The 27,932-nt window shown below is 43.4% G+C and overlaps 1 protein-coding gene across 1 annotated transcript in view; it reads right to left on the reverse strand.

The window, feature by feature from the left end:
* The window catches only part of LOC307238325 (calsyntenin-2-like), a gene marked incomplete at both ends in the record, with an annotated part of 139,051 nt that overhangs the window by 10,324 nt on the left and 100,795 nt on the right, over window positions 1-27,932 (reverse strand). Inside the window, 4 exons of the mRNA XM_080011257.1 lie at window positions 193-341; window positions 1,076-1,242; window positions 7,049-7,211; window positions 27,634-27,755. Of these exons, the coding sequence (XP_079867383.1) occupies window positions 193-341; window positions 1,076-1,242; window positions 7,049-7,211; window positions 27,634-27,755 (601 nt within the window). The remainder of the gene's footprint in view (window positions 1-192; window positions 342-1,075; window positions 1,243-7,048; window positions 7,212-27,633; window positions 27,756-27,932) is intronic.

Raw genomic sequence — 27,932 nt, forward strand, 5'->3', positions numbered from 1 at the left:
TAATCCCCAACTCAGTTATTTGGGGAGTCCTATTTCTTTTCATGGTTTCTTTGCACGAGCTGTCTACAAAAATCATGACAGCATGGTTCCAAGCTAAATTGCTAGTTTGAACAAGCAACCCTGGCGAATACCAAATGATTCTGCTACAAGTGTATGTGTGTACTGTTTTATGTGTGTACTGTGTGTACTTACTGTACTGTGGTGATAATGTGCAGCCGTCGCAGGCCCGGAGTGGGAAACTGGCGAGAGTTGATGTAGGAGACCTTGGTCATGGCGGTGTTGATGCTGTCTAGGTCCTCGCCCTCCACCACCAGGACCGACTGGGCCGGGTTAAAATGGAACTGGAAACACACACGCACGCAAACACACACACACAAACAACGCCATAGGCCAAACATGTACAATAAATCATCAGTGGTTGTTTGTTGTCAAGCATGTTGATGTTTCTTTCCCCTTCATCATATTTCTGTATCATATGCAGCTTGACGGGACCTCTTCGTCAAAAACGACAACACGGCAAACCAAAAAAAAAGAGATGACAGCTTGCTCAAAATTAAACAACGCAAACGCACATAAATCAACTGAAGTGTGCATGGCTGCCTTTTATGTGTCAGATAGCAGTGACTTATAAAGCACCATCACCTAGCAACCCAATTTGTAGTTGGGCTCTTTAGTATAATATAGAAGAAGTGGCTTTTTGAAGTGCTTGATAGATGACAGTTGGAAGGATGAAGATGCACTCGCTCCATTCCCCCGTGAAAGAGTCACATTGTTTGAATCAAGTCAAGGAATCAAGTCAAGCAGACACGTGAAAGAGAGAAAGAGGGAGTGAGGGATAAAGAGACAGAGAGAGGGGAAGAGTGAGAGCATTTGCTGTGTGGTAGAATGTTTATGTGAGTGTTTATAGATTTTATCCATGTTTGAACATTATGTATTTAGATGCCGTATATATGCTACTCTCTATAAAAACTGTGACTACTTACGATCAAAGCGGTGTCTTATATGCCTGTGTGTGTGTGTGTGTGTGTGTGTGTGTGTGCGCGCATCGCTATCGCTGCTGCCGTTTCCAATTCACCTTGATGTCCTTGCCCAGGCTCTCCAGGGAGTTTATGTCCAGGCCCTCCTTGCAGGCCTGCAGACAGGAGATGACCTTCTGGGTCTCGATGCGGCCCGGCCGGATGGTCAGGCCCGACAGGCTGCCCCGGAAATACTGCGTGAACCTCGGGGTCGCGACCTCCCCACCTGATGTTAGGAGGAGACGGAGAGTGAGGTGGGGCACCGGAGGGAAGATGAAAGAGCTACTACCTTTGGGAGGTTCGAAGACGTTGAAGGCTCAACTGGCCTCTCTTTATTCACAAACCCTCTTTAGTTCCCGTTAAGATTCTAATTTGTCCTCAACAAAATGGCACAACCCACCTTTCTTTATATTGTCCACTTTACGCGTTTTTTTCAACCAAGGTGACAAACACGTCTAGAAATAATTACACTATCAATCATGTATTTATACACTGTGTAAGCACCATTTTTTGTCCTCTTGTCATCACACATTTTACCCATTTGTTGAATCTAAAAAGAACAGAAAACGGCGCAGAGATACAAATAGGGGTTCACCGTCTCAGGTGAGACGATGAACCCCCTTCATCTGCCTTGACTCTCCCACCTTGTAGGGTCCAAGGCGACTTGCAAGCGTGTTCAAAACCTTTGGAACCTCTCTGCCCTCCACTCACCCCAAGGAGCCACGGTAACAAAATATCTAAATAGCAAGTTTGTATAGCAATACACCACCATTTATCAGTGGGAAACTCTTAATGTTTGCCGCATTGTATTCAAACAAAATAATCTTGTTTTTGTGTTGCTAAATTTTATTACTTGGTACAGGAAAAAGTGCAATGAAAGAACACTTCTAGCCTTAAACCCTACTAACAACAAACTTAATTATTGAGGTGGCGGCTAAAGTTGGCTAACCCTAACAAATGACTAAATGTGCACACTATTCTTTCACCGTGTTCTGCTTCAAAAGTGCATTTTAGAACAAGGTGAAACTATTGGTACCACTGGCAGTTTCCCACCATGAGCAAGCGGTGGAAACAGCGTATTTCTATGCGCCAGTGAAATATCCTGCGTTGGATGTTTTATTTGTCTGGAGGATAGAAGATTGTGTCATCAGCCAATACTGTATGTAATAAAGTGTCCAGACAAATGACTAGATTATTAATGGTAAACCTTCTCTCCATGCGTTGCAGTTCAGGGTCCCTGGGCTTTGGAGGTGACACAGTGTGACAAACTGTCTCAGCCATGAGGGTTACACGCAGTTCACACCTAGGTCCCTTTTACACCTGGCATCAAAATGTGAACTGTATCTGGGTTAAAATCTTATCTCGATAAGGGAATACGCATTTCTATGCTCGGTGTAAATGCACGCAGAACGCATTGCTATTATGCAGTGTTGGGAAGTATTTAACTACATGTAATTAAACTAGTAGTTTAACTCCATTTTGCAGTAGTTTGCTGGTAGTTCAACAACATTCATATCTGCATAGTGATTCAATTATTTTTTTGCCATTTTCTGTGTAGTTAACTACTGAATAACAAACAATTTTGGGTCATACAAGGAAAAGAATGATTCTTTATTTTTATTTTACCATTGCTTCTCTTCTGTAATTGTACCCCCTTTGACCAGCCCCGCCCCCTTTTTCTTTCATCCTGAGCGCTGTGAAGGCAGGCCCAGGCAATGCATCGATCAGGCAGCCATCACCACACCTTTGACTACATGCGTAAAGGGGCGGGCGTGCCTCAGTGCTCACACAATGACAGCGTCATCATGAAATCGCCCAAATCTCAGCTTCAAGAGGAATCACCATGGCCACCATGAAGCAAATACATGACGCCGACTAGCTGCCCTGACAAAACCTAAGTTTTTACTTGTGAGCTATGCTATTTATTGACAAGTGTTCAGAGAAGTTGTTGCATGCTATTTTAGAAGTTACCTGGATAAGAGTAATCCTGCTTGGTGCAATTTCTGGAAGGCAGGTGTCTAAATGATGGACATGTGTGTATGACCTGTGACCAAGTGGGCACTTTTTGCAATAAACTCAATTGAGTGGCATTTTTTGCTGGCACGAGACTTAATAGTATTACATTTTGTCATCATTTGTATGTTATAATATTGTAATGTTCATTGTCAATTTGAGAATTTTTTTTACAAAGTAGTTTGAACTAGCTTTAGTTAACCAAACTAGATTCCTCCCTCAGGTAGCTTAGCTGTAGTTTAACTTCTTCCAGTGTGAAGAAATTGGTCGCTTGCAAAGTTATGCTTTCAAAGTAGCTTCCCCAACACTGGCTGTATGGGATGTTTGTTGACGACATTTGACGAGTCCACCTATCTAATTTGCATACTGAGATTGCAGGCAGAATAAAGATGACTAGAATGGTTATTAATAACAGGTGTAAATGCTAAGGCCTGTAATCGGATGTTGTTGTCCACATAACGTATCTAGATATGGATCACATTTTATTGCCAGGTGTAAAAGGGATCCATCCTATGCATTGGTGCAAAAGTCTACAACAAGCCCAATTTGCTTGGTTTCGAGGCAGCGGGTAGCCAGCAGCTTCACCTCATGGTAATGGGAAGACCGCTTTGTTTCCAGCTGCTTCCCAGAACGCACGGCCGAGGCTAATTGGGGACCCGAGGTCGTCGTGCCTTAAGTAGTGTGGGCGAACCGGATTGCTCGGCCGTCAGAAAACCCCAACAAGTTTGATTCAGGAACCCCCCCGGCAAAGGAATCAAACCTGGGTACAGGGTGCCAGGATGCCACGCCAAATCTCATAAAAACCTTTTGGTCATTATTCTTGTTTCAGCCTGTTTATTCTCATCCCTAACCGCATTGTTATCTCTCTTCCCTTTCTTCTCCATCTACAAATAACCGCAGTGATATTCCTCAGAAATAATTCATTGATTCTCTCTCTCTCTCTGCCCCCCCCCCCCCCCCACACACACACACACACACACAAAATGTATTAATCAAATCTTCTCATAATCTTTTTTTTTTTCCCACTCCATTTGGAAAACTATTTTTGCCGGGTTTAGCTATGTGAATAATAATGTTACTGGTGTGCGCAGGGTTAAGTCGAGGAAGGGAGCTTTCAGTCCCTCAAATTGATTCACATTCGCATTTTTCTCATGCTGACGCTGCCTGAGATGAGCAGAATCGAAAAGTGGAAAATCTGTTTCCCCATTTAACGGCAGCTTGGCGGAGGGGCGGGTGCTGACTGTCTGAGGAAACTGAGAATTTTTTCATATCCTCTTACTGTAGTTACCTCAACTTTGATTCTGAGGCAAATTCATAACATCATCATCATCAACATCATAATCTAGCAGAAGCTTTTGTCCAAAGCGATCCACAATTATTCATACACTGATGGACACAGCCATCAGGAGCAATTAGGGGTTTAGTGTCTTGCTCAAGGACACGACAGCATACTATCAGGAGGGGCCTGGGATCGAACCAGAAACCTTCAGATTACTAGACGATCTCCTGAGCTACTGCCCTCAACGTGCTGTTCGTAATTCAACACAGAGATCCACGCACACACGCGCACATGCACGCACGCACAAAGTCGAGTAATGAAGAGAGAAACTTTCTTTTTTCCTTCACCGGCAAAGGCCGTTGCCCCTATAGCACCGTAGCCATGACACCAATGCACTCTGTACAGTGGTTGCTTTGAAATTTCACACCCGTTGTGTTTCTGTTCTACATGAAACAGATAACAAGCACCCGCTCCAAGTACACCCTGACTAATAGCTTGTTACCAGGGAAATCTGCTGTGAAGAAGAAGAAGAAGAAGAAGGAGAAGGAGAAGGAGAAGGAGAAGGAGAAGGAGAAGGAGAAGAAGAAGAAGAAGAAGGAGAAGGAGAAGGAGAAGGAGAAGGAGAAGAAGAAGAAGGAGAAGGAGAAGGAGAAGGAGAAGGAGAAGGAGAAGAAGAAGGAGAAGGAGAAGAAGAAGAAGAAGAAGTTATTTCACTGCCGAGCCCTTTAGTGACAATGCAAGTTTTGTACATTCGGGGCAGAAGAGAAAAAATGTCAGAAGCCTTTTTCATTCAGCGTCATTATGTTGTTGATTGTGGGGCGGAAGGAGAGGGCGGGGGGTAGGTGAGGGGGAGGGTGGGGCTGGCGAAATGAGAGACTTTGAAAGGCAATCCGGCTTGCTAATGGCCTGCAAAGTTATCAGTTGCGGCTTAGTGGAGCTTAAAGCGGCTTCATTGGGATGTAATAGCCAGCGAACTTGTCCTCCATTCACTCTAACTAATCCCTCCTTCAGGGCTTTCTCTCACAATCACAGATTCGTTGAAGGAGGGAGAAAGAGAGGGATGTATGAATCGGAGAGAGGAAAAAGAGGAGGGAGGGAGGGGTAAAAAAAGGAAACAAAATGGCAATCGGGCAGCACATGAAAGGAAAATCGAAATGACAACCAAAATGGCATTGGAATTAAAGACTTTGGATGATGTCGGTCGGCGCCACAAGCCTGGCTCATGCGATTTAGGGCGAGCGGCAGAACGGATCATCGCCGCCCCGCTCCTTCTCGCCTGCAAAGCACTTCTGTGTAATTATTCAAGTCATAAACATTAGAGCTGCGAGCTCTTACTCATTCCAACGTGATCGCCAGCCACCCTCGCACCGTGCGGCAGGGAACTGACAGAGACACGTCTCCTATGTGATATCTCCAATGCTTAGGCTTATGCATTTCAAAGAAAACTCCTCGCCGCAGGCTACAAATGCAAAAATCTCACCCTCTTTTAATTTTTTATTTAAAGGGGCAATAGACAACTTTTTTGTTTTTACTCATCATTCTGAAGTAAATGTTGTTTGCACAGTGTAGTGGCTTTAGAATAATGACACCATCGGCGTTTAGATTGGTTCCCTTTATGCCTTGATATCACTAAGCAATTGGTACTGCCACCGGGTACAAACTCCCGCGAAAATGAAGGATCAATTTACGGCACAAAGGGCATCAACCGTTGCGCGGGGGGGGTAAGAGAGTGATTGAGAAAGCGTCCCCGTGCACGGTTACATTCTGAGCTTTTTTTGTTACAATAAATACATCTACAATAAAAACACACAAAAAACCCCACAGTGTTATTATTGCTCATTAACATCATAACTATAACGTAAAGTTAGTCTTTCTGTGTTCTGTGAGAAGACAACTTAGCCATGTTGCTGTTTGTACAAATTTGACTTCTTCTACGAAAGTTATTGGCTCAAAGACTTTTGAAAAAAAAAAGGATGAGTTCACTATTTTTCAACCCAGGCATTATTAGAATCTCGGTTTGGTCCATAGCACAATCTCGGTGAACTATTTACTATTGAGAAACGTACCACTCTCCTGCAAAATCTCACTGGGCTAAAATGCAGTCCAACAGGGCAAAGAAAAAAAACAGATAAATCCCATGTAAAAAAACATTTACATTTTTTTTTTTATAAGGCCTGGGTTGAAAAATGGCGGACCTCTCCTTCAATATATAAAAATAATGAATAGTGAAAAAAGCCATTAAAACATAAAAATATTAAAAATATTTCAAATATATAATTGTGGTGTGGGGATGGCCTGGTTTGAGCAGCCACACCTGACCTGGATCTAGGTGACTGGGGTCAGAGTGGCTGCATACCTGTTGCTCATTGGTTGGTCTAACGAGCAGCAGGTAAGACTGCCATCCCCACACACACTGAGAATAGGAGCCCGTGTCATGACACATGCTATCTGCTCCTGGGCTAATTCCAGCTGGCCCACTCTCTACAATAAACTGGTGTTTACAACCCCTGTCTTCTGTGTCTCTGTGCCGGAGGTCCCTGAACACGCCACTTGGGTGGCGCATGGTAGGAAAAATTGCCACAATAATAAATAAATAAGTAACTAAATAAACAAACCAATAAACAATTAAACCAAACTAAACCAAAATAAAATAAAATAAAAAGATACATCAATACATCAAAATAGCAAACCAATTGTTTACCACTGTATGTACTAGTGGTCTTTTGTGTTGTGTTCATACCTTGCCAGCAGGCCCCCACAGTAAGTTGCGTATCAATCTGCGAGGGATGTATGGGCCAGTCATCAGTCACCAGGTAGGGTTCATAGGTCACGCCGTCCACAAACAGCGTCACAGCAGGAAACTCCACATTTATCACGTAGTAGTGCCACTCCTTGTCGCAGATCTGTAAATAAAGATAAACGGGTTATTACCTGGCCTGCTAGATGACCGACCCCAACCTGCCAAACCAGGGAAGAAAAACTACAAATCTGTATAACAGCACCATAGAACCGCTTCAAAGTATACACCTCAAAGACCCCCTTGACTCAGATTTACTTTTTTGGGGATTTATTTGGGGTTTGAAGATGAAGATCTCGACTCTAATCGATGACTCCGTTTACCTCTGATGAGGCGAGCACAATAAGATCCTCTCATTACTCCACCACTTGTTCCCCATCGTGAGAGCTAATAAAGCCTCGCTCTAAAGAGCCGTTTCATTAAAAAGCGTATCGAGAGAGACAAACGGTGCAGCCGAGGACACAACTTTTATCCGCCGGCGTAAACAGGGTTTGATTTGATTTGATTCGACATCTTGCAGAGAGGGGATCTTTTTGGAGACATCAAGTGTCTTCTATTTTGAGGTTCTCTCTCTCTCTCTCTCTCTCTCTCTCTCTCGCTCTGATTTGCTCCCATATCACTCATACTGGATTTGAACAAATACATGAATTTTGTAACAAAATGGAATGTGGACATTTTATAAAACTACTTCTTGATGTTATTTGATAAGAACAATAGTTTTCGGCAGTTAAATCACTAAAATAAAAAAAACAATTGAATCAACAGAATGTCATCAAATTTAGTTTGGTATTAAAGCGGCAATCCGTAAGATTATTAATCGTGGATTCGCCATGGGTCGGCTTCAGCCGGACCTCCTGACGCAGGCAGCAGGGGAAATCTTCCATCCTGCCCACCACAAGCGGAAACTGGTCTCCTGGCCTCTGAGCGGGATCGGCTATTAAACAAAGGTTTACCCATGGAGGTGGTGGAAAGCCAGGCTTCCTCAGCAAACTGTCTCTGCCCCCCTGGACTGCTGCACCCCTGGCACCGTCTGGCTTGCCTGTTTTAGTTTTCCTTTTGTTTTTGCACCGTACAACATAGACTTCTTACCTACAGTACCTGGCAATGCATCCCACACTTCCACCACACATTGAGAACTGACTTCACAGCCTATAAAATTGAGTTTCTTATAATTTATTGAATTTAAATGTTGATCTACCTAAGGCTTACTGTGTGGACCTTAATTGTTGTGACCTGAACAAGCTGGTCAGTTGAATGCCTCAAGACCCCTATTCAAACCTCTCCAGGAGGTGGGATTAAAATTTGTAGCTGAAGTCAGCACTGATTCTGGCACTTGTCTCAGAAAAATATGTGGGAAACCTGGCCGCACTGTCTGTCCATTAGAGGTGTGAATCTTCACTGGCCTCACGATCCGATTACGATTCACCTGTCAACAATTCTCGATGCATCTCAATGTATCACATCCCTAATTTTCTATATGGGCACCAAGGTCTGCAACAGGGAGAGGTTGAATATGATGGTGAACACTGGGGGAGCAGGTCAGCACAGGTCTTCAGTACATGTCCTGGGATTCCAGCCGGACGGGCGGCTTTCCTGGTGCTCACCTGTCTCAGAGCCCTCCTCACGTCGAGCTCTGAGATGCTGAGTGTGCGTTCACCACGGCGGCGGAACTCTGTACTGTTGTGCTTACAAGGGGGCTAATGCGAAAGCGTCAGCATCCACCGTGGTGGTAGCTCTGCCTCTGTAGTCCGTAATCCCTGCCGCATGTGTCCGGTGTCAGACAACTGGAACTGAGACTCCACTCTTTCCCTGTACCGACACTTTACCTCTTTCATAGCCCTGCTCAGTTGCTAAGACGCCGCTTTGTAATCATCCACATGTTCTCCGGCACGAGCCATGGCACGGCCTAAGCAGCGGTGAGCGCGTTCAGTGCATCCTGTAGGGATTTTTCAACCCATGGTATCGGGGGCTACATCTTCCACTAGCTTAGCAAGTTCGTCAACATTTTCGGGGACCGAAAAACCCGCCCAATTGACGTTACTAAGCACGTCCTGCAATGTGGCTTCTGATGTGCCGGTCCAGCACCTGACATCCCTCGTCACCGGAGCTTCTGGAACACGATGGAAATAATTCAATTTTGTGTTGGCTGTTATTTTAATCAGAATAAAATCTGTAATTTGGAAATAAATGGTAGGGTCCGGGTTTTTTTTTTTTCATGTCGGCCACTTATTTCCACCATGTTTCCAATCTCCCGGTTATTTTCTCTAACTGCATCGACGCAGAATCGTCCACATCCACATCACGATGCATCTTAAAATCGAGAAATTTCCACACCTCTACTGTCCATCAATCCTGCCTGGTGTTCTCCCTGGACAATATGAGGGTTATGTTGAAACCCTATCCGGCTTTTCAGCCTAAGAAAATCCCGGCCTAAAAGTAGGATTCGATTAGACTACGATTTATCTGCATACTCTGTGCTCTGTGCGGGACCTATTGGTGTATATGGAGCAAATGCATGCCACACGCCAGTCCGACCAGCTTTTTGTCCGTTATGGAACTCAGACAATAGGGAAACCCCTGTCCAAAGAGAGTCTCTCTCACTGGATAGTGAAAGCGATCTCATTGGCCTACTCCTCTGTGGAGCAGGAATCCCCAGAGGGTCATAAAGCGCATTCCACTAGGGGTGTGGCTACCTAGTTGGCGCTGTTAGGAGGGGGTTTCGGTCGAGGAGTTGTGTAGCGCTGCATCCTGGGCTACCCCCCACAGGTTTAACAGATTCTACAGTCTCGACATGACGGCATCAGCACATCAGCACACGGCTGTTTGGACAGCTGCTAGGTCAGCCAACATACAGAGTTACACTATGTGGTTGAGAGTGGTTACGGTCAGGTGATACAAGCTCAGCTGTATGTGGAATACCCACCCACTAGCATTATGGTAGGTCGGGGGGGTAGTATTTACCTCTGCACCCTTTGAATGGGTTCTTATATGTTGGAATTGGGGTTTTAGGTCACATCTGCCAGATGGTCCTTGGAGTGAACTACCCGGACACTGGGTTCTATATCTCTGCCCTTGGGAGCTTGCATAGGATACATCAGTTCTGACCTTGTGGTCAGTGAGGGTGGTGGGTATACAATATGGCGCAGTAAGAACTCAAGTTCAAAATGAAGTAAAACGTTTGGGTTGGGCTACAACCCTAGTGTTACGAATGAAGAAAGAGAGTTCTTACAGTTGGCTTCACTGACCAGCTCGCTTAAGAGCTGAATATGTCAAGGGAGTATGATGATGATGAGTATGAAGGTGGTGATCCAGTATATATACCGGGGGGGGGGGGCCCATATTATGGCTGTTGTTGGAGAATTTCTCCTGCGTGGGATACAAACTGAGAATATTAAAGATATTTATTCTGCAGAATAAAGAGAAGGATTCAGAGCTGCTTCAAAGCAGTGTTCTGATCAGTTTGCCTTTGCTTCTCTTGAAGAGGGCTTTAAATCGATGAAAGGCTGTGTCCCATTCTGACATTAGCCAAGTTATTCGCTGTTGCCTTCAGTAACAGCTGAGAACATTTTTTAACAAAGAAAAACATTGAACACTATTGGTGCCGGGAAAGCATACGTTGATTGTTTACACAAATGGCCTTTTTACGAGCGAGAAAAACAGAGATGATGACTAAAACAGTTGTGAACCTTTGGTCAGCTTGTCATTTACAAGACTATGTCCCCTCAATCATATCCCCGGGTGTTTCTCTCATACAGTGGTTTAACAGTCAAACTCAGGTCACAAGTACAGTCTTACTATGCCATAAAACAAACCACAATGCTCAGTTGAGCCCCCTGGGGCTTATTCTTATGTCCACACCAGGTTGAGCGAAGATTGATTTAAGATTGAAAATTAGAGATTTATTTGTCACATACATACGTTCATACATATATGCAGTGAAACATCATTGCAACGCACCAGGAGATTATGCACAATATGTTCTAAAAATACTAAAATGTGTGACATCAATACGGAAGGCGATGTTAACATTGGTGGAGGAAAAGCCGATCAATCCAACATTTATTTTGTTATTTATTTTGTCAGGAATAATAGAGACTGAAGATGCATTTAACTGTAGGAATTAATGGCTTTGCTGTACTTTTATATTTTATGAATCATGTCATTTGAATCATTTGAACACCAATACATATTTTTATACAGTGAGGCAAATTTTACTTACACAAATCTTAGTTTGCAAAGAAAAAGCCTCTTTTATATTGTATCAATCAGATGTGGAAAGTTATTTGAACTCCTTCAAAAACATTTATGTTTTGTTAATGAGAAATTATGTGACATAGGGCATTGGCATTCCATCACTAAGTGTTAGCTGATTGTCTTAGAATGGGAGTACTACTTTAAACCAAAAATGTGACTGTACCTTATCACCAGGAAGGTCTGACCTGCTGAGGAACAGCTCCAAGCATGTAATTATGAGCCAGAAGCTTCTTCCAGCATGTCATTACATGGAAGCAAATTGGCCCCCACCAGTAGTGCAGAATACAGACAGAACCACAACCTGCCTTATAGGACTATTTAGATGGAATGTGATCTGGTAAACCCTAACTAACCCTTCACCTACATTGTTGGAAAGAACAGTCTCTTCATATAAACTCTGAGAGACTCATTAAAATCGTAAAGCAATGTGTTTTAAAAGCTAGGTAACATACAAAAAAGGCTATTGTCCTATATAAAACATGTAAAACATAATTTAAACAATTGATCATGTGCATTTATCAAGGCCAAGTTGAGACTTGGGCTTGAGAGGCTTTCAGCTTCATTTGGTGGAGCTGTCTGGAGACAGCTTAGGGCATCACAAAAACTAGCGGTGTCAAACTCAAAATCAGGTGTGTGATTCTCCCTGTATGTGTGTGCTGAGGAGTGTCGACTGTGGTTCGCCTGGCTCCAAAACGACTTTTACATTTAGCAGATGCTTTTATCCAAAGCGACTTACAATTATTCAAACACCGACGGACGCAGCCATCAGGAGCAATTAGGGGTTTAGTGTCTTGTTCAAGGACACTACAGCATGCTAGCAGGAGGAGCCTGGGATCGCACCAGCAACCTTTAGATTACTAGACGACCAGCTCTACCTCCTGAGCTACCATCCCCTGCATCCCCTGAGTTTCATGAAATTTGGTTCGGAGTCGGGAGAGCTGCGGTCGACTCCAGAGGGGTCTGCTGCATCGCCTCCCTCAATGCACACTGCACCCGCCCACCTCGCACTAGGGCTGCAGGAACTCAATTCAAATAGAATTCAATTATTACAAAAAAAACCCCCAATAAAGTTCAGTGTAAGTTCATCCAGTTTGCTGCACAGTGAACGCACATCAGAGAGAAATATCACCAGTAAGTGTGTGTGAAGTCTCCCTCTCCTCTGTCGTTTCACTGTGTGTACAAGGGAGAGTGTGCCTTTGACCAGAATGTCCAGTAATTACACAGATGTGGCGATGAAAGTGGGAAATAAACCCATCCATCACCGAGGGAATGTTCTCTAGCGCAGAGGTATTTGCCGTAAGAACGTGGGCGGGGTTTTTTTCAGGAGCAATCCACGATCTGTTCTGAGGAGCTGCAGGTAGTAATTTGCCTTTTACCACCAGTGTTCCACTCTGGCAAAAATAGCATCCATTTTGCTGCGCTTATTTTGGTGAGTAACTTAAAAGAAGTGTAATGAGTAACTTATTGTTTATTATTCCAAAGTCTAGTTTTGCTAAAGCTCTTAGCAAAACTAGACTTTAGGTGTGTTGTTTAAAAATGTATTGAAATTTTTATTTTTTATATTCAAATAAAAATGTTTTTCCTTTACAAATCAAGACTCGATAGTCCAACAATGGCATAGCCGCGCACGCAAAAAAAAAAGTTTAAATCAAATCAAAACTAAAATTGAATCGTGGATTTGGAGAATCGTGACACCCCTCGTAAGAACAATTTTTGTTCATTCGTAAAACCAGGGTTGTAGCCCAGCCCAAACGCTATGATGTGGATATTCCCAGAAGGCGACAAAATTTATTGTGAATCTATAACACATCTAGGGTGTGAAAGCGCGACGCCGGCAAAGTGTGTCTATGACCAAACACTCGAACTTAACCTTTAGACGAAGACGCAGATGACTCTGATAGTCCCTAAAACAAAACAAAAAACCTCACTCCAGTCCACTACACAGTTCTTGTTTAGAAGCAATATAGCCCTTTGCCCCAATGCAAAATCATTTAGGAAAACATTACAAGATAAATAAGTGGTCTGCATTTATACAGTGCCTTTCCAGCCACTAAGTGGACTCAAAGTGCTTTACACATTACATGCCACACATTCATGGTCAGCCCTGCAAGGAGACAGGGGGCAGGTGTCTTGGAGGAGGAGATTACCCAGGAGGAGCCGAGTATCGAACCACCAAACTTCCAGTTGCCAGATGACCACTCTACCTCCAGATGACCACTCTACCCCTGGAGCTACTGCCGCCCCAAAGGTGTCTGAATACGAAACGAAGGCTTGAGCTGTGATGGAAATTTATAGGTATCGCCTTGGAACAGCCAGCAATACTGCCATTATCAAAAAAACTCTGCCCACCTTGAAACAAAGTGTCAATGGAAATGTACTGGAATGCTTTTTTTTGTGTGAAGAGACAGCTTGTGTGCCATTTCTCTGGAGTGACATGGCACAGGAGGTAGAGCGGGTCGCCCAGTAATCAAAGGGTTTCTGGTTTGATCCCCAGCTCCTCCTGGCAGCGAGTTGAAATGTCCTTCAGCAAGACACTGAAACCCTAACTGCTCTCGATGAGCAGGTTTGCGCCTTGCACTTTTGCCACTGCCATCGATGTATGAGTGAATGTGAGGCATGTATTGTAAACTACTTTAAGTGGTGGCAAGACTAGAAAAGGGCTATGTAAGATGCAGTCCACTTACCATTTACTCCTTAACCCGAAAGGAATCTTCGACAGATAAACTGAACAGAGAAGACCTGTTCCCACAGAGACGAAACATGAAACCAGGGGCGTAGTCACAGGACAACGGACAAATCACGGAACTAGGGGCGTAGTAACAAGGCGATGCCCAATTCTTTGTATGGAAAGAACTCCCTTCCGGACAAATGCACGGGGAGAGACTGCTGTCAAACTGTTTCAGAGTGTGTCACTGTATTACTCAATTTCGCAGAATACATTTTGTTCTAGATAACTCGAGGGCTGTTTCCAATAGCAAGAGTTTATCTTACCCACCCCGCAGTAGAATTTCCACAATGGCAACTGTAGCTCTGTCCTTTCCAGCCTTGTGTTGAAAAGGATTGAAACATCACGAGACGCCGCGCACAGATTATCAACGGCGACAGCGTATTTTTTCCCCCCCGTCCCATCACCGCGCAGCCACCATGGCGTGCATGAATTTGACCAGACAGGCAGAATAAAATGCCACTTTCATTTAGCTCCCCGCCAGACGGCTGGCTGCCCCATAAAGGGGAGGTCAAAGTGAGGCATCCGCTCTCCTTGTGGCTGTCCCCTGCCACCACAGAGTTAATAATCCCCCCGGAGTGGTGATTATGTGCTGTTTATAAAAATGCAAACGGCTAATATTTCAGCGGCTATGCAGTACATAGGCACCCTTTTAACAGAAAAACACACTAGACATTAATCTTGGAGTGACAGAGGAAATGCACAGGACCTTGCGCCTGCGCTTTTGCCCGTCTGTGGCAATATCCTTTTAACTGGACACGGATACATGGAAGGCAAACCAGAGGAGGAGCAGACAAAGGAGGGGAGGGGCGGAGGGGTAATGGCAACTCTTGTTCTGCACCTCTACCTCATCTACTCTCCTCGTCTTCATCTTTTCACTCTTCTGGCTCATTCCCAGGGGTGGAAACAGTCCTCATAAGCCAAATCTATGTAGAGGTATGAAGTGACAACTACTACAGTAAGAAAACAAGGATCCAAAAGGAGAAGTACTTGTATTTCGGTCTGAAGATAAATTCTTACTTAAAGCATTAACCTTTATTGGTTATGCTGAAAGTGTTAATGGATGGGCTTATTTATGACTTTAAGAACCATTTGCTATGAGCAGTATGTATATGTATGTAATGGGCTTTCTGCCATGTCATATAGTTAGTCTAGCTATCTATCTATGTTTCATTTTTAATACGATCACCAATATTTATTCATTTTAAGTCACAGATTGCAAAGCACCACAATTTTTCTGGGGCTTCAGTTGAGAGCCAACATCAACAGGTGGATGTGTGTAAACACACTGGTTTGGGGATAATTTCCATTTCTGTCAAAACTGTCAAATAGTCAAAATTTACGCATAGATCACATCACCTTTAAAAATATGCAATCAATGCTCACATCGCTATTATGGTTCAAAAAAATCATCAGTCAGGGTTTCCTTTCATGTTTATTGGTTCATTTTTGTGCCATAAAAGTAGGTCAGTTGTGCCTCTTCTTTACCTGTTGGTCTCATCACTTTCCATATTGTTTTGTTTATTATAAGCAGTTTATTGAATTACTTACTCACCTCTCTGTGCTTGTGCAACCACACGCTGCCTTGTTGTTACTCAACTTCACCTGCATAAATCTACTTTTATAAAGGCAGACTACACACGGGGGATTACTTCGGCTTATGTCTTTTATGTATTTTGTGTGAGCCAGGGAGGACATTAAAGCAGATCTATCGCCACTAAAGCAAAATACATATTGCCAGGTGTATTCATCAATAAAGAGGACATTATATGTGATCAGATTTCTCTTAAATATAATAAACAACTGCATGAAAATAAATGAATAAACACAATATTCACTAAGTGACTTGTAAATGATTTTCAGAATGAATTTTCCTGTCTACAAAAACCGTCACCTATCTCAACTAAATCTGCAACAATTCCACATGTATATATATTCTGACTTGGAGGTTTCCCGAAGTTACATATTAATATAATAAACATTGGATTTGAGCTGCTTTGCAATGTTGCTGTAGTTTCCATGGCTTCCTGAAGGGGGAGCTATTTGATGCTAATTGTTCAATGTTACTGATTGCTCATTATCAAAAATGTAAAGTAGACTTTTGTGCAATGATTTTAAATAGCTAAAATCGTAAGCTATGGAACCTTTAACATCTGATCATACAGGTCACATTCGCCAGGTCATTCGCCAGGTCTGAACACTATTGATTTTTCTGACATTGTGACACCACCTCGAGCAAAAAAATATATATAAGGAAGGGGAGGGCAGTGCTCTGGCTTTCAGTGTGAAAGGGATTGAGCATGCAAAGCGAACTCCAGCAGCCTGGCAGCTGACACCAAATCACATCACTTTTCAAACTCTAAGCAAAATAAATATTCATGTAAGGAGGGATCACTTCCCCCGCTCACAGAACCCGACCTCTGGGAGGAGGAAATGCTTAAGATATAAATCCGTGTAAAATATTGAAATGCACGGTGAATAATGGATAACACATTGTCGAGGGTAAAATACTTCTCATCAAATAGCCTCGCCAACTGACTTTAATGTGCAAGACGTCTCGTCAGCAGATGAATCGTGTTTCATTTTGATTAAATTCTCATACACCCTCTGTCATATTAAATCTGTTGCTGTGCATGAGCAGATTCACAGACACAGACACACACACACACACACACACACGGTCATTGTTATGGTCAGAATTGGTTTTGGCGGCCTATGTGGATGCGTATTTGCATGCTCGCTTTTGTGTCACAGAAAACAAAACAGCTGCGAGAAACGGAATGAATGACTGAGCCTATAGATCCACATCCGTTTCGTCCTGACGATCAAAGCGGAAGCGCCGCCACTCGACGATAATGCGACGAGGACCGCAGACGCCGGAACAGTGCCAATGAGCGGCTCGGAGGCGGAGGGAGGAAAGGAACCAACTACCCAAGACCAACACCGTCCCAATACTCCCAAATAGGGGAACGGGAGAGAGAAAGAGGAAGACAAATAGATGAATGGACGGAGAGACGGAGGCAGAACTACAAAAGTAAAGAGAAAAAACTGAGGCACTGCTATGCGCTGGGCGACCAGGAAGGGAAGGAAGGATGGAAGGAAGGAAGTTTAGGTGAAGCTTTGTGTTCCGATACGGGTATTCTCTGTACTCTGTTCTCTGTACCCTGCATTATTGATGGCAGCCCTATTATGTGCCAGTGCAGCGCCACAGAGGTGGCTTTACAGAGTTGGCTTCGTAATACACTGCAGAGGTAAAGGAAAAGGGAGGGGTGGTGTTTGAAAGAAGTGAGGGATAGGAGAGAGAGAGAGACAGAGAGAGAGAGAGAGAGAGAGAGAGAGACTTGCACACACCACACACAACTGCTACTTCACAACAGTACTTTATGATTCATTATGATGAGTTCACAAAAAGATAGTATATTAATATATATAAAATAATGAAGCACTTGCAAATTTTTGCTAACTTAATGCATTGCATTGACTTGTGAAAAGTTGCACTTTAAGTGATATTTGAATGTGTGAAAGCAGATTTCAACTGTTTATTTTATTTAAAAGAGTACCTTAATAAGGGGAAGCAGCATTATTGTATAAGTCATGTTGTGGGCTTTGCTTTGTTGTTAAGGTTGTGGTATTGGATTGTAAATGAAAAGGTGGTATCGTCCCATCCCTAACATATACAGTATATCATATATAACATATCATAGTACATAATACACGTATCATTAGGCAGAGAAGTGGCTATAAAGAAAAAAGCTCTCTTCAATCATTTGTACAAATTAACATTTAAAAGGGGTTGACTACAAGTTTTGCTTACTGTTAAAATGAACATCCAAACAGACTCTTACTTTGCCCCCATGTAAATATTTAAATTCTTCCAAATGCACAGCCCTCTTTTAGTCTGAAAATGCTTTTGGAACAATCAGATCGATATGTGAGGAAAGGATAAAAATGCACACAGGGCGTGGTCATTAAGTTTGGGGTACTCGTGTAACTTTTCACTTAGCGGCTGTGAATGTTGGATGGCAGCGGTCGTGCTGCGTTCCATGGGAACTGGGAAATCAGGAATACCGAAATCGCCAGTCCCCACTTCCGAGCTAAATGTGTCGCAATGACTATTTAGGAAAACATGGACTTTCGCTTTAAATTGATTTGATTTGTTTAGCAAAGCTTGTGAACTCTACAAGCAATTCTACAATTCCGCTCCAAATTCTGAAATTCTCCCAAGTAGGAGGTTGGATTTCTCCAATTTCGACTTCAATGGAATGCAGCAATAGCCAGCCAGCCTCTAGCTGCCACTGCCTCCACCTAAACAAAACAACAAACAAACAGTCCTTATTCATCACGCAACACACCACACATGCTTGCACACACACACACACATGCTTTTGATGGTGGCCGGTGAAATGGATTCTCTGCTTTTGACCCATCCTGGCTTGTCCTTCCTCCGGGGGCACAGCCAGGAGCAGTGGGCAGCATACGTGGACGCGCCCGGGGACCTGGTGTTTAATGTCCATTGCTGGTCAGACAATGATGGGTGCATGTTTTTGGTGGGGGTCCTTACTGACGTGAGGTGGAGGAAACCCCATGTGAGCACGGGGAGAACATGCAAACTCCACACAGAAAGGCTCCTGTTTGGGAGATAACCTGCCTGGAGCACGGTGCCAGCAGCGCCCCAGGCGGGAATCTAACCCAGGACCTTCTTGCTGTGAGGCAGCAGTGCAATGCACTGTGCCACCGTGCCACTAAAGACAGAATGGCTGGAAATTAATTGGAAAGCAGTTGTTGTCTGAAAAACTGGAGTAATGTTGGACAACATATCGCCATCCTACTTTTTAAAACAACTGTGGCCAAGGGACCGTTTTCAGCAAACTGTCAAATCTCCGCGAAAAGTCCTGTTCCGTCACACTTCAGAGGACGCCAAACGTGGAGAACTACGTCTGTTGCATCTGCCTTCAAAACCACCTCCTTGAGTCTGTTTTTCCTGGCTGTCTCTCCACCTGCCTATCCGTCTGTCTCTCCCTTCATTCTCATGTATTCTTCAGTCCGCTAATGCAAAGATGGAGTCGCCGTGAATTATTCAGCCCTCATGACTTTTTAAATCACTCTTAGCCGCACCTTTGGTTTCACCATCAGGAAAAGCCTTCATCTACCTCACATAAGAAAAGGAAAAGTGTGATGGAGAGATGGGCAAAACAACAGAGCGAAAGAGAGAGAGAGAGAGAGACAGAGGAGATGGTGAGAAGCGGAGCAAAGCAGTGATGTTAATAACATCATGTTTCCCTGCTCTACCTCCTAACTGTTCTCATTAAGGCCCTCAGCGCGATCCCAAGTGCTCTCCACAGTGAGGAGTAGATGCAGCAGTGGAATTACATGAGATTAGATTGAATATTAAACAGCTCCAACCACTGCCACCCACCTCCTACACACACACACACACACACACACACACACACACACACACACACACACACACACACACACACTTACAATACCGTCTATGAAGACGTAAGATATACTAACATGCAAATATACTGTAGTTTCTATTTACACAAGCCAAAATGCTCAAACTACATAATTACGTATGTCCTTCCCTGCATCAACATGCATACTGTAGATACCACTGCACACTCTCATTCGTGAATTGCCACTGAGCGTAGAACAGATGTGGGATGAAATGGTGATGAAATATCGCAGAGGGTGAATGCTGAAGGGGGAAAACCTGTACGAATGAACTCCCCAAAGAGGTCATTTAAACCACATCTAACACGCTCAGCCGTGCGTAGGGAGGCAACACGGGCTATTTTCCCGGTTCATTTCCATCTTCCCGACTTTTCAAAAATGTTGTTTGCCGGAATAATTGCTCAATTATCAATCAAGATCAGATCAATTCAAGATCGGCGACACTTCCTCATAACCTTTACCCAAACAAAGGAGTCGAGGATATTGACTCATTGAAATTAGATGGGCATGCATTGTATGTGAAAAATAAACCTCTTGAATCTTGAATCTTTAGGTGCAATGCGCAAGACCGCTAACAAACACTGGAAGTTGAATAATTGAACGAACGCATCGCTGGAGGCCAGCCGCACGACTTGGAACAAAGGTTTGAAATGTGCTGATCCGATGTATAAAAGACAAATGAAAATAACTAAAACTCAACAACACAAAGCAAAGTGAACAGAAAGAAAAACGTAACTTTCCTTCTTAATTATTGCAAATTAGAGTATTTGTTTGCACGCACTGACTCTGTCTCTTCGCAGGCGTCGTTGATAACTCCAGACAGAGGCATTTATCAGTCCAGCGAGGCCATTCAGGTCCGGACGGGCCCTAAATCACTCACTGAATGGAGGCTTCGATCAGCGCTGTTATCTATTGCGAACAGGAGTCAAACAAGCAGATGAGCACCACCAACAATGCACAACTACCTTCCGCACACAGACAAGAAGACACACACTCACACACACCCACAAGCACACACCCACACACACACCCACAAGCGCGCACACACACAGACACACACACAGACACACACACACACACACACACACACACACACACACACAATTATTGGTACCATTGAATCAATCTCCTGAGTAACAATGGGGCGGTGCCTACTCAGCATGCCACACGTAAGCAGCCATAAAGCCAAGCGTGTTCAAAGCCCTTTTCCTCCCTTTATTACATGGCTCTGTGGAATACTTGTGGAGGTCAGTTATTTCAGAATAATGACCGCCGTCTGTTAATGATATGTTTAATGTCCTAAATGACCCTTCCGGTTTAACGTCCTTTGTTTCATGCAGCCTACATCCTGATTCTCATGCAATCTAGCGGCAACATGTGACGCTACTGCACATAGAAACTGCAATGAACTTGAAGAACTGAATGTGGACATGTCCAATTTCACATTTCACCAACGGCAAATAGGTAAGTCACACGTAGGGAAAAGTTTTTTGCAGAACGTAACTTTGATGCTGACTATTTTTCGGCATATTATAAAATTATTTCAAATCGATGTATCCTTTTATTTAACAAGTAGTGGTGTGATAAGTGGGATAATGTGCAGCCATCCTGTCGTTATTGCAAGGGTCTCGTTCAGAGTCATACAATATCCTGATCATGCTGTCGGGCGCTATTGTGCGGTGATCACCGGCTGGCTGCACATCATCCCTTGCTATCCCGTAAAATTCCAGTCACCTTAAACGCAAACAAATTATAATTTGAGGACAACGGTGGTGTCACCCAGGTTAAAATGGTCAAATTTAAACCTGGCCCTTTCCACTGCTTGGAGGCGCCACAACATAATACCGACCTTATACACCAGAACCCATTGGGGTATGTCCTGTAGACTCCCCGGTGGACACCTCATACACACACACACATACAGGCAGGCCCATATCACACACACACGCACACACCACCACACCTGCTTCGAATGCACCCCAGCCCACTCCTGGTTGCTTCCCTCTCCTTTCCTCCCTCATTGACTGCCATATAATTCAAGATTCAAGATGCAAGAGGTTATTTGTCACATACATATACTACATATGGTCATACATATATGCAAGAAATGTCATGCTATGACAAGAAGAGGCCACATGCCTTAACTGTTTTTCATTAATTTTGTCGTCCAATGTTTATGTTTTCGTGCAAATGTTGTTTGGTTCTATCTTTAATTGTCTCACCGGTGGTGAATCTCCCCCTCTTGAGTAGTGATCAGTTGTTTATGGACCCGAACATGATTAATAGTTCTCCAAAGAGGGGGGTTGGTGGTGGTTCTGTACAATCAAAACTGTACTCTTGTCATTCTATAGGTCATGCACAGGACAGAGTTATTGCAGCAGTTCTTGGTGATTAAAGAATTAATAAAGAGTTGCATTGCAGGTTGAGAAGTTTGACTCCACTTGCAGACTAACTCTGTCCTAGATGCAATGGCACAAATACTACTGTGTTGTATGCCCAGCATGCTGACAGCACAGGTTAAAAAATAAATAAACAAACAAATAAATGAATAAAAACTAAAACTAAAATAAAATGGTCAAATTTGATGGCTGGAGCGAGCAAATTAAGTCTTGCGGTTCATTTCCGCAAGTCTGGGATTCGATTGGTTAGGCCCTCGTTTGCACAAGCCAAATCACCGGCCGCGCTAATATCGACGACTGGCTCATTTATTTCCAATGTCACGCCTCTACTTTCCTCACCTACGTTTCCTCCTCTGCGTCCACCAGGCGCCTGAGGCAGCTCTGTCACATTTTGCCGTATGATTTTAAATCGATGCCATCTCACAAGCGCTGCTTCTTTGTCCCCACGAGTCGATGGGGGAGACGCAGAGGGCTGTTTGAACTCAGCAAGACCCCCCCCCCCGCCCCAAAAAAAAAAAAAAAAGACAGGGACACTCTTGGTGTTTATGTTCTCCTCGTATTTCTCCCTCTTTCTGAGTGTGTTTGGCAGAAATGGCTGTAGAGGAGAGTGGGTTGTGTTGTGACAAATAGTCGCTGAGCAGGGAGCGATCCATCTGCGGGGGGGGGGGGGGCTAAAAGGAAGAAAGATAGAAGAGGGAAGAGGGCCCACTATTATTTCTGTGTGAGTGTTTATGTGTGTGTGTGTGTGTGTGTGTGTTGTTGATGACAAATTTAGATAACTGAGTTGAACTAAAGTAAGTTTGTACAGTAATTGTAATGTGTATCATTTTCTCTGTATTTTTTTGCCTTAAAGCACCTTTGACTGACAAAAACTGTTTTTTTGAAACAACATCCCGCCATCGTCAACATGATGATTATTAAAGTTGAAAAAACCCACGTAGGCCATGTCTGTCAATCTTGCCGAGCACACTCGGAAGGGCCTTCAGGACACTTTCCCTTTCTCTCTCCGTTGCTTTCTCTCTATTTTTTCCCCTTTCCCCTCCCTCCTCCCGTCCTCTCAATTATTTCTCGAGGCGAACATTGCAAAATCAATAGGGCTAAATGGAGTTGCGGCAGAAGCCATCCAGTGCCCTTTTAAAGCGCCGAGGGAGCAAGGACAGTAGGAATGGGTTGCGACAGCCCCAGCACTCACCTCCACTCTCTCCCTCCCTCTCTCTCTCTCTCTCTCTCTCTCTCTCTCTGTGTCCTTGTTCCCCTCCACACTTCCCCAAATCATCCTTATTATCTATAGGTTTTGTATAATTCTTTTCCCATTTCTTTATCAAGAACTCATTCTAACTCAATTTTCTTACCCCTTTGTCTCTCTCGTGTTTCTGTGCTCAGCTTGTGCCGTGCACAACGTGGGAATCAATTGGAATTCTTCATTACGGGTAAAGGTTTTTCCTTCAAGCCTTGCCTTCAACTAAATTAATTACGTTCGTGTTCGTGTGACAGTAGACAAACGGTTACAGTTTCGAATTGGATTAGCTATTAAAATCGAATATTTGCGAACAGATGAAATACACAGTAAAGAGTGAGAGCATAATGGGTTTTGATGTAAACTGATTAGTATTGCACTGTAGGGAAATTAAGATTTTTTCATTGGATATCCCTTAAACTGCCCAGTACACGAGGTAGAGGACTTTTGCTCAGACATTCAAATTAACATGAACGTATAGGTCAATGTGGTGAATCTTGTTGTTTCTAATTCTATTCCTAATTCATACCGTATCCTCATAAAGGAGGGTAAAAATAACCCTGACAGTAAATATGATGGGGCACAAACGCTTTGACCCACTGAGGTCGAAGGTCATTTTGGCCCCTTAATAGAACGTTTTCTGATATTTGATAATGGGATTTTTTATCGTTATAAAAACTGGGGGTGTTACAATTCCCATTCAAAATTGAAAATCGATCGAATGAGCGTACCGTTTCGAACTTCAAAATCACATGCAAATCACAAGCCCGTATGTTGTGGGTAATATTGTCCGACATGGTCGCCATATTGTGGCGGTCAAAGATCCGCTCTCTCCTCAAGAGCTCCGGAGGGGCCCGCTGCCCCGCATCCCTCAACGCACACTACACCCTAACACCAGACACCAGAAATAGCATCCGTTTTTCTGCGCTTATTTTGGTGAGTAAGTTAAAAGCAGTGTTAGAACTTATTGTTTATTATTCTAAAGTCTAGTTTTGATAAAGCTCTTAACTGTGTGGGTGGGCTGTTTAAATATTCTCATATTTTTGTTAGTATCCCCTATTGTTATTGTTTGATTATTTCCCTCTCCATATTTCGAACAGAAGAACGGCAGAAGCTACAAACATGGTTCATGTCTCGTTAGAACCGGGAGGTTGCAAACATCTCGTGGTTCAAGTTTCATGCAAGTCGATCCGCAGACAAGAGCCGAAATGAGTAAAAAACCGACAAAATTTGACCCACAGTAGCCAGACGGTCGTGCGTCACCGACCCTCCAACATTCGAAAACTAATGGAACGAGATGAGATTTACAGTAAGACACTTTATGATGTCATCGTACTATGTACTATAAATGTGCAGGTTTTGGTTCAGAATGTCCATTCGCATCGTATCCAATGTGTGGTGTAGCCTCCCTCGCTCTGTAGTGGTTAGAGATTACAAACAAGGTTTGTAATGTATGTGTGTTTATGTACCTTCTTACCTGGTAGATGTCTGTGGATCTTTTCGAATTATATTTTATCCCTTTGGTCCTCCTTATTTTGCCGGATTCATGAAAAAACATGAAAAAACATGAATCTACAGAAACTCGTGACCACGTTAAGTTGAGTCCACTCCACTGTGCGAATGAGTGATGAGTTGATGTACAAGGAACGCCTCGGAAAAACAGAACCTGTGAAATCTTATTTTGCCACAGAAATATGCCAACGTTTTTCGCAATTCATGGAAACTTAACCTATTGAAAATTTAATCCATGGAAAGAAGTCACCCCTAAAATTACATAAATTCCATTACCTTCATAAACCTCCGTAAATACGTTAATCTCCGTAAATACATCAATTCAACCATGGGACACAGACAGCCAATCGTACAGCAGGAGCTTTCGCCGCTCTCTCCCCGGCAGCGGCGCTCTCCGGCTGGAAGCATGCAGCGGGGATGAGGCCCCCCTGGAGCTGAGGCTGGGGGGTCTTCCTAAAATGCTAATTTTTCGGTCGGCTGCAAATGTCCCCTCATTTAATCACAGAGCGCAGATACGGGGAACCTCTGAACCTCCGAAACCTGTGATACGTACCTAACATGACTAAACTGCAACCTGCCTGCAGCCATATTTTATAATTTAGTTTATTATTCAAATAAAAGTAACTTATTGAGATACGTGTTTTTCTTTACAAATCAAGACTCGATAGTTTAACAATGGCAAAAAATAGAATCAAATCGGATTTGGAGAATCTTGACACCCCTTATTAAAAATATACAAGTATGATATTCACATTGACAATGACCAGAAACAAGGTAATTTTTAGATATGCTTATCCAGGGGTCATAATACTTAATTACAACAACATTGCAAAGATTCTGTAACTCCATAGGGGACCTTTGTCCCCCAAACTTTGGTGTTTCTTTTCCCTGTTTGGTACAAATGTTTCTTACCTACAGATTAAACTACACGTAGCCAGTCCAGTGACGGCAATTTAGAAATGCACACTTAAAGACAGACAGAAGGACACACACACTCACTCACTCACACACACACACACACACACACACACACACACACACACACACACACACACACACACACACACACACACACACACACACACACACACACACACACTCACTCACTCACTCACTCACTCACGCACGCACGCACGCACGCACACACACACACACACACACAAGGAATTATTATGTACCTACTTACAAAAATGTATTCAAATTTTATAGGTTTTCATATAAGCTTTCACTTAAAATTGTAATGGATGAATAACGAATATCAACACACACACACACACATATACACACACACACACACACACACACACACACACACACACACACACACACACACACACACACACACACACACAAAGAGACACTCACTATGAGATATGAAGCTACCATAATCTGCTTAGTGTGCAAAAAAAAAAGAGTCCAGAGCTCCAGAGAGCTCTCCTTAATTACGAAGCATTCTAAAATCATTTCTCTACGCGGCAGAAGCATGTTGTGTCCCAAGGGTAAATGATTAGATTATATTCATATATACCATCCATTAGAGAGTTGGCGGAGACTCCAGTACAAGGCTGTTCGTTGGCTTATCAGCATAATCATGTTATCAGCGAGAATGTTATTTGGAATTTTTTATTTTTTTTGTCACCGTCAGAAAGTTTTGGTGTTGCACAACGTGGGACGACCGCAATGGTGCCGGTTCAGATACAGAAACCGGAGAGCCCAGAGTCCAGGATTGAGGAGGGTCAAGTCCAGGAGAATCTGAATTTTTCCAGTACAACAACATGTTGCCTAAAGACGGCCAAATCCACACAAAATGGTGTGTCAAGGGCTTGAGAGAGTCCAAGCATGAGTCTGGGAAAGTCTCTGCATGAGACCTTTGAGAACAAAGGTGCATCTGCTTCAAAACCAATGATTTTCTTTCTCCTTTTTAAACTTAAAACCGTCACACAGCCAAACACCTCAAAGGGAGCAGCAAGGACTTCAACACCAAACACATACACAAGTCCAAATCCCATCTCCCGTATTCTTCTGACGGAGCTGAAAGGGAAGTATCGAGAGGGTAATTTACATGTTTGTACCTTGGCGGGATACGTAGTTCCTGGGATAAAAAAGCCCCGTCCCAGCATAATAATTTCATTTTTTTTTGGGCTGTGGCAATTTCATGACTCGTTTCTGTGCAGAGTATGTACGGCGGCAACATACTGGACTGAAATAATAACCGCAATTTAGCTCACTGACTTTGGAGAAGTATGACAAATTGGGGAGCTATTCATCCAAATAGACTTTCCACTTTGGAATGGTCTGCGTGTAACAGGTGTGTACTTGTGTATAACTTGTGTGTGTGTGTGTGTGTGTGTGTGTGTGTGTGTGTGTGTGTGTGTGTGTGTGTGTGTGTGTGTGTGTGTGTGTATTTGTGTGTGCCGATCTGTGTGCTTGAAAGCGGCACCCTCTTATCCTCCGCTGTGAAGAGAAATGAACACCGGAGGGTCTCAGGTAATCAGAATGTAGGGCCTCCCCCTTTCCTGCACAAATAATAATAATAGCCTTTCACCTGCCGCAGAGAAGAACTGGGATACGCTTTAGCACACACACACACACACAAACACACAGACACACAGACACACACACACACACACACACACACACACACACACACACACACACACACACACTTAGCCTTCCGCATCATGACACCCACTGCATACACAAAGAAATATTGCACATCGTTGCCAACGGCAAATGTTCTTCCCTGACTTGTCTGGCGATTTTATTGCAGTATTAAAATGATTCCACTCTCCCATGGTGCGGTTCAGTAGATGGACACACACACACACACACACACACACACACACACACACACACACACACACACACACACACACACACACACACACACACACACACACACACACACACACACACACACACACACACACACGTCCCTCACCTGCTCAAGTTTCCAGTGGAACTCGGCAGGCCGGAAGGTGTCCACTTGGGTGAAGTCCCTTCGGAGCAGGAAGACCAGGCGACAGTTGTGGACGTACAAGGAGTAATGGTGGCGATTCATCTCTGCAACAGCAAGATGAAACACTGAATAATGTTATAGTAATGACATTAAACATATAAGTATATATATATTGAAAAATTATAAAATCAACTCCAAATGTACATATATATACATACTGTATATATATATATGTTGTACTGTATATTCTGTAGCATACAGTGAGTCATTGATGCGAATCA

The sequence above is a fragment of the Zeus faber genome (assembly GCF_960531495.2).
Source record: "Zeus faber genome assembly, chromosome: 12".
Lineage (NCBI taxonomy): Eukaryota > Metazoa > Chordata > Actinopteri > Zeiformes > Zeidae > Zeus > Zeus faber.